The sequence below is a fragment of the Osmerus mordax genome, chromosome 7 (genome assembly GCF_038355195.1).
Source record: "Osmerus mordax isolate fOsmMor3 chromosome 7, fOsmMor3.pri, whole genome shotgun sequence".
In the NCBI taxonomy this organism is placed as follows: Eukaryota; Metazoa; Chordata; class Actinopteri; order Osmeriformes; family Osmeridae; genus Osmerus; species Osmerus mordax.
In genome coordinates this window covers 6,328,574-6,345,897 of record NC_090056.1, presented here as the reverse complement: position 1 = coordinate 6,345,897, position 17,324 = coordinate 6,328,574, and the positions used below count along the sequence as shown (strand labels likewise).

At 56.2% G+C, this 17,324-nt stretch overlaps 1 protein-coding gene across 1 annotated transcript in view; it reads left to right on the top strand.

The window, feature by feature from the left end:
- Positions 1-16,799, top strand: part of huwe1 (HECT, UBA and WWE domain containing E3 ubiquitin protein ligase 1) — a 38,661-nt gene extending 21,862 nt beyond the window's left edge. The window contains exons 50-84 of the mRNA XM_067240699.1: positions 217-399; positions 577-749; positions 939-1,078; positions 1,211-1,286; positions 1,432-1,530; positions 1,620-1,747; positions 1,849-2,008; positions 2,393-2,621; positions 2,911-3,089; positions 3,179-3,268; positions 3,376-3,539; positions 3,664-3,709; positions 4,581-4,943; positions 5,172-5,382; positions 5,484-5,608; positions 5,716-5,939; positions 6,173-6,567; positions 6,681-7,356; positions 7,533-8,259; positions 8,556-8,644; positions 8,823-8,979; positions 9,082-9,214; positions 9,440-9,642; positions 9,855-10,105; positions 11,171-11,267; positions 11,369-11,518; positions 11,920-12,165; positions 12,319-12,436; positions 13,516-13,656; positions 13,802-14,089; positions 14,244-14,349; positions 14,634-14,751; positions 14,964-15,145; positions 15,289-15,479; positions 15,922-16,799. Coding sequence (XP_067096800.1) covers positions 217-399; positions 577-749; positions 939-1,078; positions 1,211-1,286; positions 1,432-1,530; positions 1,620-1,747; positions 1,849-2,008; positions 2,393-2,621; positions 2,911-3,089; positions 3,179-3,268; positions 3,376-3,539; positions 3,664-3,709; positions 4,581-4,943; positions 5,172-5,382; positions 5,484-5,608; positions 5,716-5,939; positions 6,173-6,567; positions 6,681-7,356; positions 7,533-8,259; positions 8,556-8,644; positions 8,823-8,979; positions 9,082-9,214; positions 9,440-9,642; positions 9,855-10,105; positions 11,171-11,267; positions 11,369-11,518; positions 11,920-12,165; positions 12,319-12,436; positions 13,516-13,656; positions 13,802-14,089; positions 14,244-14,349; positions 14,634-14,751; positions 14,964-15,145; positions 15,289-15,479; positions 15,922-16,024 — 6,961 coding nt within the window. The 3' untranslated portion in view covers positions 16,025-16,799. The remainder of the gene's footprint in view (positions 1-216; positions 400-576; positions 750-938; positions 1,079-1,210; positions 1,287-1,431; positions 1,531-1,619; positions 1,748-1,848; positions 2,009-2,392; positions 2,622-2,910; positions 3,090-3,178; positions 3,269-3,375; positions 3,540-3,663; positions 3,710-4,580; positions 4,944-5,171; positions 5,383-5,483; positions 5,609-5,715; positions 5,940-6,172; positions 6,568-6,680; positions 7,357-7,532; positions 8,260-8,555; positions 8,645-8,822; positions 8,980-9,081; positions 9,215-9,439; positions 9,643-9,854; positions 10,106-11,170; positions 11,268-11,368; positions 11,519-11,919; positions 12,166-12,318; positions 12,437-13,515; positions 13,657-13,801; positions 14,090-14,243; positions 14,350-14,633; positions 14,752-14,963; positions 15,146-15,288; positions 15,480-15,921) is intronic.
- Positions 16,800-17,324: the final 525 nt, after the last annotated feature.

Sequence of the window (17,324 nt, the reverse complement as noted above, 5' to 3'; positions counted from 1 at the left end):
TATTATAAGTCTACATTTTTCTAAATGGTATGGGTAGTTTTCACCCAGTCCCTAACGCGACACTGCAAATTAGCGTCTTCCGAATGTGACACGAATAGCGTGAACTTTTTTTGTTAATACTCAGACATCTCCGCGACTTAGAGTGGCGCTTTTAATAATCGATTCGTTGTTGCAGCCGTAGCGTATAGCATCCTGAAATTGTTCCTCCTCCTCCAGGCTCCAGGCAGTGATGTGCATCATCAGCACCATCATGGAGTCGTGCCCGTCCACCTCCAGCTTCTACAGCACAGCCGCCGCCAAGACGCAGCACAACGGCATGAACAACATCATCCGCCTCTTCCTCAAGAAGGGCCTGGTCAACGACCTGGCCCGCGTGCCCCACAGCCTCGACCTGTCCAGGTTGGGAGCCCTCAGCACACACAGCTTAACACACCTCGACAAACACCTGATCCAGCACCCTGACTGGAAACACAAACACGTCCATTCCCTGACAGCCTCATGCTTCATTGACACACCCCAGGACGGTTTGAGAAGTCTAACTTCATGTGTGTCTCTCCATGTGGTTGTGTTTCTCAGTCCCAACATGGCCAACACTGTGAACGCCGCCCTCAAGCCCCTGGAGACCCTGTCTCGCATCGTCAACCAGCCCAGCAGCCTGTTCGGGGGCAAGGGAGGCTCCAGCAAGAGCAAGACGGAGCACGACACTGTGGGCGCCACCAGGGACAGCAACAGCAACACACAGGACCCAGGTAACAGGAGACACACACACACACTCCAACTGGTATAAGCCTGGGATAGACCATTACTTTGTGTTGTATTGACATCACTGATAAACCAACAGGGGATCTGGACTTAAATATAGATGTGTCAGTGTTGGGTCTAGCTGGGCTGGTGCTAGTGGAGCTGGTGTCAGTGCTGGTGTGTTGCTGTGTGTTCAGGAGACTCTGGGGAGACTGAGCCTGTGGAGGGCAGCCTCAGGGTCCAGGGCCCAGACAACGACCTGATGGACGGAGAGACGGAGGGAGACTCCGTGGTCATCGCCGGCCAGCCTGAGGTCCTCAGCACACAAGCTATGCAGGTGAGTGAGCGCACGCACACACTCACACACACACACACACACACACACACTGCTGATGGATTACGACCCGTCTGCCTTGGTTGTCCTGGTTTGATGGCTAACACTGCTAACACTCCCCCTCCCTGTGTGAAGGTGGAGAACGAGCTGGTGGATCTGATCGACGAGCTGCTGGAGAGAGACGCCGGAGCCGTCAACAGCACCATCATCGGTGAGCCACCCCACCCCCTGCTTCCTGGACAAAATTGAAGGATCTTGACTAGTGGCCTCAGACCTTTTGGATCCACTTTTTATAGATTTAAAAAAAGGAAAGTTACCGAAGGCTCCGCCTCTGATTTTGTGCTCTTGTCAATCAGTAGGGCGTAGTGGCGAGGATGAATCCCAAGAGGACGTGCTGATGGACGAGGCCCCCTCCAACATCAGCCAGGCGTCCACGCTGCAGGCCAACAGAGAAGGTAACAGGGCTCCCCCAGCCCCCCCCCCCTGTCAAGCCCCCCCTGTCCTTCAGCCGTGTTGACCTCCTGTCCCCCCCCCTCCCCTCCAGACTCCATGAACATCCTGGAGCCGGAGGATGAGGAGCACACGCAGGAGGAAGACTCGAGCGGCAGCAACGACGACGAGGACAGCCAGGACGAGGAGGAGGAAGAGGAGGAGGAGGAGGAGGAAGACCAGGTAGGGGCAGAGAGTCAGAGCCATGACCACTGTGTGTGTAGGAACTCACCGGCATGTAAACAGTGTAGTACTTGAGCTAGTCTGCCCCTGCCGTCCATCAGGATGACGAGGAGGGCGACGAGGATGATGACGACGAGGGCTCCGAGATGGAGCTGGACGAGGACTTCCCCGACATCAACGCGGCGCCGCACATCCGCTTCGAGAGGTTTGACAGGGACGACGACCTCATCATCGAGTTTGACAACATGTTTTCCACCACGGGTGAGAAGGAGTCCTCAGCACTCTGGCTCACCGGCTCACGGTTCAGTCACTCATGAAGGATGCTGCCACAACTAGTGCAGGCTTACTTAATATAACGATTACAGAAATGATCACAAACATTGTTGTTGATGTATTTGTGTAGTATAATTAGTAGTAATCGTATAATTAGTTGTGTAAAATGTGTTTTTGTACTGTGTGTATATACAGTGTAGTATTTGTTGTAGTGGATAATTCATAGGAGATGTCAATTAAACATTTGACAAAGTAGTGTAGTAGTTTAAATGTGTCTGACGTGTTTCTAATGTAGCATAAAGTGAGTTTGGGGTTGCGAACATGTCCCCCTAATGTGTGCTACTGTTCTCTCTGTCTACCGTGTTCCTTCAGCTGACATCCCTCCCTCCCCAGGCAACATCCCCAGCTCCCACCCCCTGATGGTGCGCCACGCCGACCACGGCTCCCTCACCCTGGGCGGGGCGGGCACCAGCAGCCGGCTGGCGCCAGGCATGGGCCGCAACCAGCGCACGCTGCGCCAGCTCACCGCCAACACGGGCCACACCATCCACGTGCATTACCCCGGCAACCGCCAGCCCAACCCCCCGCTCATCCTGCAGAGGTGAGGCTGTGTGTGTGTGTGGGGGGGGGTCTTGTTTAACTACCCTTGTGGGGATCAAATTCCCTCACAAGTCTAGGGAAACGTGAAAAGGCTTGACTTCAAATGCTTTTTTCCCCCAAGGGGCTTTAGGGCTAGAATTACATTAAGAGTTAGGGGCGAGAGACCCCAAGTTTGCATGGAAGTGAATGGTCGGGCCCCACTCGGTTAGAAAAACAAACTTGTGCGTGTGTTTCTATTGGTTGGACTGTAATCATGTGGTAGTAAATGTATCTGCCCCTCCCCCTCCCAGGCTGCTGGGCCCCAGCGCGGCAGCAGACATCCTGCAGCTGTCCAGCTCCCTGCCCCTGCAGTCCCGCGGCCGCGCCCGCCTCCTGGTGGGCAACGAGGACGTGCACATCATCGCCCGCTCGGACGACGAGCTGCTGGACGACTTCTTCCACGAGCAGAGCAGCACCGGGGGACAGGCCGGTAAGACCCGCTACCACCCCACACGTGCCGCTACCGTCCCCTCATGTGACAGGCTGGAAGAGGGTCTGACATGTGGTCCTCTCTACCAGGAACCCTCTCCAGCATCCCCACCGCCCTAACCCGCTGGACGGACGAATGTAAGGTGCTCGACGCGGAGAGCATGCACGACTGTGTCGCCGGTAAGCCAAGTCCTTCCTTCACTTTGACGATTTGATTGATGGAGCAAAACAAATCCACAACAAAGCCCCAGAGGTGTTAAACTCTCCCTGGTGTGTGCTGCCTGCAGTGGTGAAGGTGCCCGTGCTGCAGCACCTGGAGAGCCTGAGGGACGAGGAGCTGGAGGAGCGCAGGGAGAAGAGGAGGAGGCAGCTGGCCGAGGAGGAGGAGGCCAAGCAGAACGAGAGGAGGACCTCCGGAGGAGGAGAGGAGGCCAGGGAGCAGAGTCTGCAGGTGGGCGCACACACAGACACACACAGACAGAGAGACACAGGAGAGAAGGGCTTTAAGAAGATCCTCACATGCCGATGTCTCCGCCTCAGGCTGACTTGACTGTTTCTCCCTCTCTGTTCTCCAGGTTTCTGGTCTGGGGACCGTCAACGGTGCTGGAGAGAACTCAGCAGGTACCGTCTCCTTTCCATCCCCCCACGCATCATCCCATGCACCCTCCACCCTCCTCCAGCTCAGGTAGTGGAGAGGTGGAGGTGACCCGTGAGCGACGGGAAGGACTCGTCCCTGAAGACAGTGCGTGCTGTGGGCTGAGGTAGTAGTTTGTATAGTTTTAGGATCACACCAGATCTGGGAGATAACTATACAGTCTACTGTCTTTCCCAAGGCAACGCCTCAACCAACCAGCAGCCGTCGCTCCCGTCGTCCGTCACCGCGGAGACCGCAGCCCTCCAAGCTTGGCTCAGACAAAAGCTCTGAAGAAGAACCGGCTTAATAGAGCCTTTTAGTTTTAGTCTGTTTACATTTACATTTAGGCATTTAGCAGACGCTCTTATCCAGAGCGACTTACAGTAAGTACAGGGACATTCCCCCGAGGCAAGTAGGGTGAAGTGCCTTGCCAAAGGACACAACGTCATTGGCACAGTCGGGAATCGAACCGGCAACCTTATGATTACTAGCCCGATTCCCTAACCACTCAGCCACCTGACTCCCCCTGTTTACAACTGGAGTTTTGACAAACACACACTGCAGTGTGTCGTGGTATGCATTTTGTGTGTGTGTGTGTGTTCAGCAGCAGGACCTCTCGGTGTGCTGAGGTGAGGTAGTAAGTTGTGTTGTTGTTGGGGATCAAGATTGTGCACCCCGTATAGGAGATAACTATACAACTTACTGCCTTCCTTAGTGCCACCGCCCAACATCTGTGCTTACTGCCGGCACATGGACGCTAAACGGAGCTCTTCGCTGTTGTCATTGGCTGATGTAATCCTTTGACCCGCCTCTTGCGTTTACTAAATCCTCCCCATCTTCTCTGTGTTGTCCAATCAGAAGGTGAGCAGGCCCAGGGCGGGACCGGGTCCTGCCTGGACCCCCCCAGGGTGTCGGAGGGCTTCCTCAGCGGCCCTCCCTCTGGGGAGCTCACGCCCACCACGCCCGCCCCCCACCAACAGGCCCTGGTCTCCCTGGAGACGGCCATCAGCCAGCAGGTCCACCAGCCCATCGCAGACCTCCTGCTGGGAGAGTCCCACACCAACTCGCTGGTGGCCCTGGCGGGGGCGGGCCTGCCCCCCCTGTCAGTAGGAGAGCGGCCCCACTGTGACGTGGAGGCGTCCCAGATGGAGATGTCCCCGGCGCCCACTACTGGTGAGAGAGCAGGAGGAGGAGGAGGAGCGATGGATGGAGTCAGGGAAGGTAGACTCATTTTGACAACCCTATCAAAATTCTGTACACCGACTGAGCCGCCAGTGAAGGCGCTAAATCCGTATTGGCGGCCATGTTGTCGAACCGAACTGTTCTGCCTACTTCTGTCTCCGTGTTCTTAAAACAAATCACTTAGTCACTTGTCACGCCAAATGATTGTGTCAAATGGTGAGCGGTTGGTTTCTGGGTAACTGACTGGCCCCGTGTCTCCCCCTCCAGCCTCCCTCAGCCCAGACATAGTCGAGACGTCTGAGCCTGCTGCCGTGGGCGTGTCACAGCTCGAGGGGTCACCCATGGATACCAGTAGCCCCGCCTCTGCCACGCACGAAGACCCCGCCCCCAACCCTGTCCAGCCAGGTCACCTGTCCCAGGAACTGTCTGGAAGTGGAGACAGTGGCCTGACAGACAGGCAGACGGACGCAGAGACTGGGTGAGTGACTTGGGGGTCAGGGGGGTGGTGTGTGTATAATTTTTTTTAAGGAAATGGCACTTATTGAACATGTACATATTTCCCCCCCATCCTCCATCCAGCTCAACCTCAGTCTCCTCCCCTGGTGAGACCATCCCCAGGAGTGACAGCGCCGACAGCCAATCACAGGCCATCCAGGAAGAGCCTCTCCCATCCACCAGCAACGAGGATGAGGACCCACTGGCAGGTGAGGGATCCTATGAGCCCACGATGCTCTCAAGTGTGTGTGTGCTCTGATCTTTTCACCACACACACACACACTCGACTCACTCCATCTGTTTCCTCCGTCTCCAGGCATCAGTCTGCCGGAGGGTGTTGACCCGTCCTTCCTGGCGGCCCTGCCCGAAGACATCCGCCGGGAGGTCCTGCAGAACCAGCTGGGCATCCGGCCTCCGTCCCGCCCCCCGGCCACATCCACCCTGCCCTCCACCACCACCCCCGTGCTGGGCGGAGGGCCCGGGGTCACAGAGGTCAGCCCCGAGTTCCTGGCTGCCCTGCCCCCCGCCATTCAGGAAGAGGTGAGGACCGGGGAAATGAAACCTTGTCAGTACATGGCAGACAGACCTCTGCAGTGTTATACAGAGCTCAACTGTCAGACACGCTTCAACAATGTTCCCAGAGGCCAGACGACCAGAACATGGTTTGGTGCAAGTAGACAAACTGTAGATCACTCCCAATATAATGGTACCGTCATACTGCGGTGTAGCTGGTTGTAGAAAGCCTAACCCCCCCCCGCCCCCTCCTCCTGCAGGTCCTGGCCCAGCAGAGAGCCGAGCAGCAGAGGCGGGAGCTCTCCCAGCAGCCCCCCACCAGCGACACGCCCCTGGACCCCGTCACCTTCATCCAGACGCTGCCGTCGGAGCTGCGGCGCAGCGTGCTGGAGGACATGGAGGACAGCGTGCTGGCCGTCATGCCCCCGGACATCGCGGCCGAGGCGGCGGCCCTGCGCCGCGAGCAGGAGGCGCGCCAGCGGCAGCTGATGCACGAGCGCCTGTTCGGACACAGCTCGTCCTCGGCCCTGTCGGCCATCCTGCGCTCGCCCGCCTTCACCAGCCGCCTGGGCGGCAACCGGGGGGTCCAGTACACACGACTGGCGGTGCAGAGGGGGGGCACCTTCCAGATGGGCGGGGGGGCCAACCACAGCAGGTGAGGGAGGACTGTGTGTGTGCGCGCTGATGTTTATGTGGACTAGATCTGCAAAGTGTATAGAGCTCCATCTCCTCCCCGTTTCTGACTGAGGTGTGTCTCTCTCTCTCCAGACCTTCCAGCTCCAGCGTGGACTCCCTCCTGCGCCTCCGCGGCCGCCTGCTCCTGGACCACGAGGCCCTGTCCTGCCTGCTGGTGCTGCTGTTCGTGGACGAGCCCAAGCTCAACACCAGCCGGCTGCACCGCGTGCTGCGCAACCTGTGCTACCACTCGCAGACGCGCGGCTGGGTGATCCGCAGCCTGCTGTCCATCCTGCAGCGCAGCAGCGAGAGCGAGGTGTGCCTGGAGACGTCCCGCCTGGACGAGGCCCGCGGGAAGAGGGCCGCCGCCTCGCAGGCGGGCTGCGGGGGCAAGGCGGCCTCCCAGGCCTCGTCCTCCCTCTCGTCCTCGTCCTCCTCCTCGTCCTCCTCCCTGGAGCTGCTGAACAGGGTGGAGTCCCGCAGCTCCTCCCAGCTCTCCTGGCTCTCCGTTTCCATGGACGCGGCGCTGGGCTGCCGGACGAACATTTTCCAGATCCAGCGGGCGTCCGGGAGGAAGCACGCCGACCGCCACTCCTCGGCCGCCGCCGCCGCCGGCTCGTCCGGGGCGGGGACGCTGGGCGGGGCCATGTCGGGGGCCGGAGGGGGCGTGACCTGCGCCTCCGGGGGCGGCTCCACCGTCCACATCCACCCCCAGGCTGCTCCCGTGGTCTGTCGTCATGTACTGGACACACTCATCCAGCTGGCTAAGGTGAGAGAGGGGGGACATGACTGCGGAGTGATGGGGGGGGGGGGGGGATTGGCTGCCACCAGGCAAACCAGTTCCTTGAAATGTCAACAAACCACACCAGTCAGGTGTCGGATTGGTTGTTGGATCGTTTTGGCATTGAGCCTTAATTCACTCTGTTCCTCCCCCCGACATTCCAGGTGTTCCCCAGTCACTTCACCCAGCAACGCTGCAAGGACCTCCTCTCCTCGTCGTCCTCGTCCGACCTGGACGCCCGTCTGTGTGCCGTGGCCTCTGGAGGTGGGGGAGGAGGAGGAGGCGGCTCCAGAGGTGGGGCCACCTCCCTTAACAACCCCCCCGGCAACCCCTCCTCCGGCCAGAACTCCCTGGGCTCCTGCTCGGCCGCCCAGTCCCTGGGCATCTCCACCGACTTCTGGGACCTGCTGGTCAAGCTGGACAACATGAACGTGAGCCGCAAGGGCAAGGCCTCCATGAAGACGGTGCCTCTGGGCGGCGCGGGCGAGGCGGAGGGCGCCCAGCTGAGCCTGGAGGCGTCTCCGCTGGGCCAGCTGATGAACATGCTGTCCCACCCGGTGATCCGCCGCAGCTCCCTGCTCACTGAGAAGCTGCTGCGCCTGCTGTCCCTCATCTCCATCGCCCTGCCCGACAACAAGGCCACCGAGGTGCCCGCCGGGCACCCCGCCCCGCAGGCCGGCGCCGCCGCCGGCATCGCCAACCCGGCCACCTCCACCACCACCAGCGTGGCCGCAGCCCCCGTGCCGGCGGGCGTGGCCCAGGGCTCGGTGGTCCCCGGGGCGGTGTTGCTGGGCGCCGTCCAGGGCTCGTCCTCAGGGACGGGGCTGGCTGCCTCCCAGACGTCCTCCACGGCCGTGTCCATCACCTCCACCTCTGGAGCCGGCTCAGCAGGTCAGCTGCCCCTCTTGGGACTCATGTCACAGACACTTCTGCAGCTCCCAGATTAGTAGTTCAGTAATGTTAGCCATCAACAACACATGGACAGCATATCCCATAAGCACAAACCTTAGCTTTTGCCTGTATCTCTGCTGCTGAAACACCTACATTTCCCCCTCCTGGGCATGGCCAGTGTACTAGATCAGATAATGTACAGGATGTGTATGTGCTGGTCAGCATGGAGCTCAGGGCAGCATGTAGACTGGCTGGGTGGAGGAGAGAGAGATTCAGGTGTGCGTTTGTCCTTACAGGGAAGCAGAGAGGAATCGTCAGCAGTGAGAGCGACACCAAGCTGGCATCAACGGGACTCACAGAGAAACAGCTGCAGTTGTCCGTGGAGGTATGAACACACACACACAGCTCCCCAAACAGGTCGTTGCCTCTTGTGTGTTTAAGGGTTTCTTTGAGTGTGATCTGTCTGTCTTGGTGGTTCAGGTTTATCAGGTTTATGTTTTCCCTGGTGGTTATCAGGTTTCTTGTTAACCTGATGGTCGTCGTTCTCGTGTGTGCGTGTCCAGGTGTTGACCTCCCACTCGTGTTCAGAGGAGGGTCTGGAGGACGCGGCCAACATCCTGCTGCAGCTGTCCAGAGGAGATGGAGCCACCAGGGACACGGTGCTCAGACTGCTGCTGAGCGGGGCCCGCCACCTGGGGTATACACTCTGCAAGCAGATCGGTCAGTACCACACACACACACCCCCCAGGTACTCATGTCTGACCTCTGCCCCCCCCCCCCCCCCCCCCCAGGTACTCATGTATAACCTCTGACCCCCCCCAGGTACTCTGTTGGCTGAGCTGAGGGAGTACAACCTGGAGCAGCAGAGACGAGCCCGGGCCGACGCCCAGTCACCTGACGCCCCGTCTGACGACTCGTCCCTGTCCGCCAGGCTCAGGGGCAAGGTGCCCAGCAGGTGAGGAGAGGGTGGTGCTGAGGAGAGGGTGGTGCTGGGGGGGGCCCCATCCAGGCCTTATGAACACCTGACAGCCCTGGTTATAGAAAGCCCTGCTACTAGGTGTGTGTGTGATGATGTGCGCACGTGAGAGAGACTGAAGCGTGGTGTGCCGGCTGTGCCCAGTGCTCCGTAATGACTGTCCTCTGCTTCGCCGCCCGTCCCCGCGCGCTGGCGGGGGCGCAGGTTCGACGGGTCGGAGAGCGTGGTGATCGTGGCGGCCCAGAAGCGCACTCTGGGGGGCCGCGAGCTCCAGCTGCCCTGCATGAGCTCCCTGACCTCCAAGACGTCCACGCAGAAGTTCTTCCTGCGCGTGCTGCAGGTCATCATCCAGCTGAGGGAGGACACACGCCGCGCCAACAAGAAGGCCAAGCAGACAGGACGGCTAGGTAGGAAGAGAGCACGCACACACACTGTCCCCCTCTCTGGTTATTAATAGCTAATGAACAATATTTTGTCTACACATGTATCCGTGGTACCTGATAATCCAGCTGCTCTCTTGGAAGGCGCTTTGGATAAAAGCGTCTGCTAAATGAATAAATGTAAATGTAGTAGGTAGGTCCTGTTCCTTCCTGTAGTGACCCCTCCTCCTCCTCCCCAGGCTCCACCAGTCTGGGCTCGGCCAGCAGCATCCAGGCCGCCGTGCGCCAGCTGGAGGCCGAGGCGGACGCCATCATCCAGATGGTGAGAGAGGGGCAGCGGGCACGCCGCCTCCAGCAGGCCCCGCCCCCCACCGCCGCTGCCGTCGTGGCCGCCGCCGCCGCCGGAGCCTCGGTCGCGGCCCCCCATGTGCCCGCCGCTGCCCCGCCCGCAGCCCCACCCAGCGCTGCTGCTGCTGCTGCCGCCGCCACGGTTAGCATGACTGGCCGCACTGACAGCAGGGCACAACCGCTACTGATGGAGCCAGCCCGCACACACACACCCGCCCACACGCCTCACCTGCACCCATACACTCATCACCCTCCATACACACATCCTACTCCGGCTTGTGGCCAAACGCGCTCGCATACCATGCCTACTCTCATTAATACTCAAACTCGACTCCCACCCAGCACAACCTTTCCTGTACCAGCATTAACCCCCATCATGCAAATGCTCCAGGCATACTGCACTCTGGCCCCAAGCTTACGCTGAGATGAGACACTACATCTAACACGCTCGCGTTGAATACGCCCAATATTTCATCCAAAGTGTACGTGTGTGTGCTGACAACACACATGCACAACATGAACTCATACATTGCGCTGAGAAATGTATGAACAGGTCATTACCGCATCATACTGCTGACACACACACACACATCTGATACCACGAGTGATGTCGCTGACATCATACCCAGACTGACCCCTAGCCCAGTGAGCAGTATCTGAATCGAGCCAATCACGTGAACACGTCATGCAGGGTCTCTGGAGCAGCGTGCCGTTCACCCAGACAGCATCATCATCAAAGCCCGCCATCTGAGTGCACACACACACACACACACACACACTCAAGCTCGACAAAGACTGAATGCTCGTGAACAGACAGCAATACATGCATCGCATTCTCTGTGCGGACAATCTGTCTGTCTTGTCTGGTGTCGTACTGTTGGCCGTCTGGATTGAGAATATTCTGCCTGCCTCTGTTGGATCTGATCTCAAGTTGATGATGATGATTATTGGCTGGTTGTCATGGCTTCATGCTTTTGGCCTCGCCCACTCCCCTGTCCCGCGCTCTGTGTGAGGTCTTTGGGAATGTCACGTTGCATGGCAAACTCGGGAGTGCACATGGTTAGGGCCGCGCAAGCACAAACCTGTATTGATAACCCTCTCTGTTTTTCTTTTCACTTGCTGCCTCCCATATTCTCTCTCCTTCTGTCTCTCTGTCCTCCCTCCCCCTCCTCATGGTCCTCCTGCCCCCTGTGTTCCCACCCTCCAGTCAGAGGTGCAGGCAGAGTCTCAGGCCGCCCAGAGGGATGACTCCCCCATGGATGTGGACCAGCCCTCCCCTCTGGACCAGGACCCTGCCCCCCTGGGTGAGACACACACACACACACACTTGGTTGTGCACGCGGTTGTTTTCCCCCAAACTGCGTAGACCTTTATTGATCGTTTTCATTTGGCATGTTTTTGACAGACGAAGAGGGCAACAGCCAATCAGAGAACGAGGAAAGGTTGCCGGACCTCCCCCTGCTGAGCGAGCAGCTGCTATTGGACGAGCTGTGGGACATGCTCGGGGAGTGTCTGAAGGAGCTGGAGGAGTCCCATGACCAGCACGCTGTCCTGGGTAACACCACGCCGCTCTGACACAACACACGTCTGTCTGACACAACACACGTCTGTCTGACACAACACACGTCTGTCTGACACAACACACGTCTGTCTGACACAACACATGTCTGTCTTTACACCATGCCGCTCTTTTTGTCCTTCTGTACACACACGTACATATACGGTGCTATGAGAAAGTCTTGGGCACAATGACATTTTAAAACGGTAAAGCAAAAATGCTTCAATGAAAAGACGAAACCTTTCGCTGCATTGCACTTTAATACTGCTGCGCAAATACAGAAGACTAAAAACAATATTCATGTCAAAGAACTGGGGTGCCTTTTCCACAGTACCGTTCCACACAGTTCCACACACCCCTATACGTGTGTGTGTGTTAATGTCCTCTTCCTCCTGCAGTGCTGCAGCCGGCGGTGGAGGCCTTCTTCCTGGTCCACGCCACGGAGCGCGAGAGCAAGCCGCCGGTGCGCGACACGCGGGAGAGCCAGCTGTCCCACATTAAGGACGAGCCCCCGCCCCTGTCCCCAGCGCCCCTCACCCCCGCCACGCCCTCCTCCCTGGACCCCTTCTTCTCCCGGGAGCCCTCCTCCATGCACATCTCCTCCAACCTGCCCCCCGACACGCAGAAGTTCCTGCGCTTCGCTGGTCAGTGGGGGGGGGGGTTGAAGGGAAATGGATGGATTCGGTCTTTTGACGGGTTCTGATTTGACATGGCAACTAACCACCTTCATTCCTTTTTGTTTCGTTTGTCTCTCTGTCCACCTCCGTGTCTCCCCTCCCTTCCCCCCCCTCTCTCAGAGACGCACCGCACCGTGCTCAACCAGATCCTGCGTCAGTCCACCACCCACCTGGCCGACGGGCCCTTCGCCGTGCTGGTCGACTACATCCGCATCCTGGACTTCGACGTCAAGCGGAAGTATGGAAGACATGCGCGCGCGCACACACAGACACACACAGACACACACAGACACACACAGACACACACAGACACACACAGACACACACAGACACACACAGACACACACAGACACACACAGACACACACAGACACACACAGACACACACAGACACACACAGACACACACAGACACACACAGACACACACAGACAGACAGACACACACAGACAGACAGACACACACAGACAGACAGACACACACAGACAGACAGACACACACAGACAGACAGACACACACAGACACACACAGACAGACACAGACAGACACACACAGACAGACACACACAGACAGACACACACAGACAGACACACACAGACAGACACACACAGACAGACACACACAGACAGACACACACAGACAGACACAGACAGACAGACACAGACAGACAGACACAGACAGACAGACACACACAGACAGACACACACAGACAGACACACACAGACAGACACACACACACACACACAGACACATACACACACAGACACATACACATACACACACATACACACACACAGACAGACACATACACATACACACACACAGACAGACACATACACACACACAGACAGACACATACACATACACACACACACACACAGACAGACACATACACATACACACACACACAGACAGACACATACACACACACATACACACACACAGACAGACACATACACACACACATACACACACACAGACAGACACATACACACACACATACACACACACAGACACACACAGACACACACAGACAGACACAGACAGACACACACACACAGACACACACAGACACACACAGACAGACACACACAGACACACACACACACAGACACACAGACACGCACAGACCCTCCCCTCGCCACAATGTTCAGCCCCTTTCTTCACCACACACCATCAGTGTTGGTTTCTGAGATGAAAGTTTTCAGTTCATGTCACGCGAAACCTTATGGGGGGAGAACTCTTCTTCAGTGAGTCTGGGTAAAGCTGGGTCCCCGTCCCATCCCAACCCCTCACCCTCTCCCCTCCCCCCCACCAAGGTACTTCCGCCAGGAGCTGGAGCGTCTGGACGAGGGCCTGAGGAAGGAGGACATGGCGGTGCACGTGAGGAGGGACCACGTGTTCGAGGATTCGTACCGAGAGCTGCACCGCAAGAGCCCAGAGGACATGAAGAACAGACTGTGAGAACCCCCCCCCCCCTCTCTCTCTCTCTCTCTCTCTCTCTCTCTACCAGTCTAGCTCTCTCGTCATCTCTCTCACTTTGCTGAATGAGTTGCCATGTCTCCCTTTCACCCCCTTTCTGGGTTCCCCCATCCCCCCCTGCAGGTACATTGTGTTCGAGGGCGAGGAGGGCCAGGATGCTGGCGGCCTGCTGAGGGAGTGGTACATGATCATCTCCCGGGAGATGTTCAACCCCATGTACGCCCTGTTCCGCACCTCGCCCGGCGACCGCGTCACCTACACCATCAACCCGTCGTCCCACTGCAACCCCAACCACCTCAGCTACTTCAAGTTTGTGGGCCGCGTGGTGGCCAAGGCCGTCTACGACAACCGGTTGCTGGAGTGCTACTTCACCCGCAGCTTCTACAAGCACATCCTGGGCAAGAGTGTTAGGTAGCGTCCCCACCATGCGCTAGCCAGGACTCACTGAGACACTGAGACGTGGTTGTGACTTCACGTAATGTGCTGTGCAAGCGTCAAGTGTTGCTTTGTGTGTGGAGACAGACTGTGAGGTTGACTGCTGTGTGTGTCGTCTGTCCTCCTCCAGGTATACTGACATGGAGAGCGAGGACTACCCCTTCTTCCAGGGCTTGGTGTACTTACTGGAGAACGATGTGTCCACCCTGGGCTACGAGCTGACATTCAGCACTGAGGTCAGTCCCTCCTCAGCCCCCTCCTCAGCCCCCTCCTCAGCCCTCTCCCCAGTCCAGTGGGTTTCACCACCTCTTCAAACTGTCCGAGGATGCAGCACCTCGGGGGCCTGATTCTAGAATGATCTACGTCTTTATCTTTGATTCAATATCCGTGTTTGTGGCACTGCGGATGGTTATCCATCTGACGGCACTGAAGGGCTGCTACTGAGATGGTGTTACCCAAGGGTTATCTTATCTACTGTGAAGCAGCACTGAAGCATGTGTGCTGGTGTGTGTGTGTACAGGTTCAGGAGTTTGGGGTGTGTGAGGTGCGGGACCTGAAGCCCAACGGGGCCAACATCATCGTGACGGAGGAGAACAAGAAGGAGTACGTGCACCTGGTGTGCCAGATGAAGATGACCGGTGAGAACCTTCAACCAAGTCATCACATCAGAGTGGCAAGAGGGGCTCGGAAAACACAACCAATATCACACATGCTGAGGGCTTTCAGAATAAGGCCAATACTAAGTGTCAGTTGTCTAACGCTTTGAACTTATTTGGAGAAAGCAATAGAGAATATTTCAGTAAACCTGTTGGATCCTAATGGTGTGACCCCTCCCTTCCTCCTCCTCCAGGTGCCATCCGTAAGCAGCTGGCCGCCTTCCTGGAGGGTTTCTATGAGATCATCCCCAAGAGGCTCATCTCCATCTTCACAGAGCAGGAGCTAGAGCTGCTCATCTCCGGCCTGCCCACCATCGACATCGACGACCTCAAGGCCAACACCGAGTACCACAAGTACCAGTCCAGCTCAATACAGGTAGGACACTCAACCAGCCGCTACTGAAGACCGAAGACCCGTTTGACTGCACACACACACTCACCAATCAGACCGCCACTTTTTGCTATTGCTATCCCTAACGACTCCCATGTTTTTTCTACCCGGACGTGTGGTGTACCCAGATCCAGTGGTTCTGGAGGGCCCTGCGCTCCTTCGACCAGGCCGACCGGGCCAAGTTCCTGCAGTTTGTTACAGGCACCTCCAAGGTGCCCCTTCAGGGCTTCGCCGCACTCGAGGGCATGAACGGCATCCAGAAGTTTCAGATCCATCGCGACGACCGCTCCACCGACCGCCTCCCCTCAGCCCACACCTGGTAAAGACACACCTCACCCTCCCCTCAGCCCACACCTGGTAGAGACACACCTCACCCTCCCCTCAGCCCACACCTGGTAGAGACACACCTCACCCTCCCCTCAGCCCACACCTGGTAGAGACACACCTCACCCTCCCCTCAGCCCACACCTGGTAGAGACACACCTCACCCTCCCCTCAGCCCACACCTGGTAGAGACACACCTCACCCTCCCCTCAGCCCACACCTGGTAGAGACACACCTCACCCTCACAGCACCCACTGGACTTGTATCAAGTCTTTTGAACTTTAGGTTTCGGTCATGTTGGTGTCATGTAAGTCAGTCGAGGACCTGGGTTCCTCTCTGGCCCAGGGAGAAGGTTTCATGAATGGGCTCCGGGGAGGTTTAGCGTCTCCTGAGGGTCTGTCCTTCTCTCACCTCTCTCCCTCCTTTGTCTCTTGCAGCTTTAACCAGCTGGACCTCCCAGCCTACGAGAGCTATGAGAAGCTGAGACACATGCTGCTGATGGCCATTCAGGAATGCTCCGAGGGATTCGGACTGGCTTAGACACTGAGACTCTTAAACCAATGCCGCGCACGCACACACACACACACACACGATTTAGATTTGCCTACTCTTGACAGATTCAAACTGAGGACACACACACACACGCACTCTTACACTATTATAGACGCAAATGGCCTAGGTTTACTGGTTTCTAATCCCATGTAAAAGAGTCAGACCAGCAAGCCAGACGGACTGATTGACATTGCCTACTACACACAGAGCCTCATGTTGACACACACAACTGTACCTGGTATATTTGTGCGTCTCCCCTCTTCCTTCCCTATTAAAATGACAACCCTGAGTGGAGGCAGAGGATAAACACATGGACTAATATAAAAGACATTTTCTCCATTTAGTTTGATTTCTCTGTACAAAAGGTTTGGGAGTTTATTATGTTTAATCTTTTTTGTTCTTCTCTGGCTGTGTAAAAAGGAGAAGGTTGTTTGTGTGTGAACAGGATGGTTATAAAACCTTTGGGGAAAAAATGTTGGTTTCTCGTTGCAAATTTGTGACCTCATAAGCCTTGAAAGATGGGTGTTTTTAGGGGGAGGGGGGCAGGGTTAAATAACTTGAGAAGTTTTGAAGAAATTCAGGAAAATGCACTTTTCAAAGTTTTGTGGCATTTTTAAGGAAGGATGGTACAAAAAAAACGAACAAGTGAAGGAGAAGAAATTAACCACAAAATCTAGAGTATTTTTGGCTATTAAATCGCTGACCCAGCCTTGAGCCTTTGAATCAGAGTGAAATAACTACATGAATAAATGCATAAAATTGAGTCTATTGTCTCTTTTAAGATTGTTTTAACTTTTATTTATTTTAGTGACACCATTCATCAAAATCTATTGAGCTAAACATGTGCGCTTGCACTTATTTAAAGTTAATTGAGACATGGAGACAATTAGGCCTACTCGGTGTGTATTGACCAAACTGTCTACATACAGTAGATCATCATTTGAACAGGGTTCCCATGGGCCTTGGCCTAAAAAAAATTGAAATCTAGAAAAGGATAAAGTCCTTAAGTTTGGTTCACAGAAAATGAACCTTGAATGTGCTTGAATCCACAGTGGAGACATTCTTCATTAAATTCTATCAGATAGAGGTTCATGGTATGTTTAGTTTTACAAGCTTAAAATCATGAATCATCTCAAAGTATTATGTTATAGCTTTCCCAATTGTATAACTTGATATTAATCAACTTTACTCACCCAGGAGAAGTGCATATTTTTTTTAAATTGTGGCTGGAAGATTATTGCATCAAATTGTGAATTTGTAAAGCTGTCAGTGATGTGCACATAGCCCA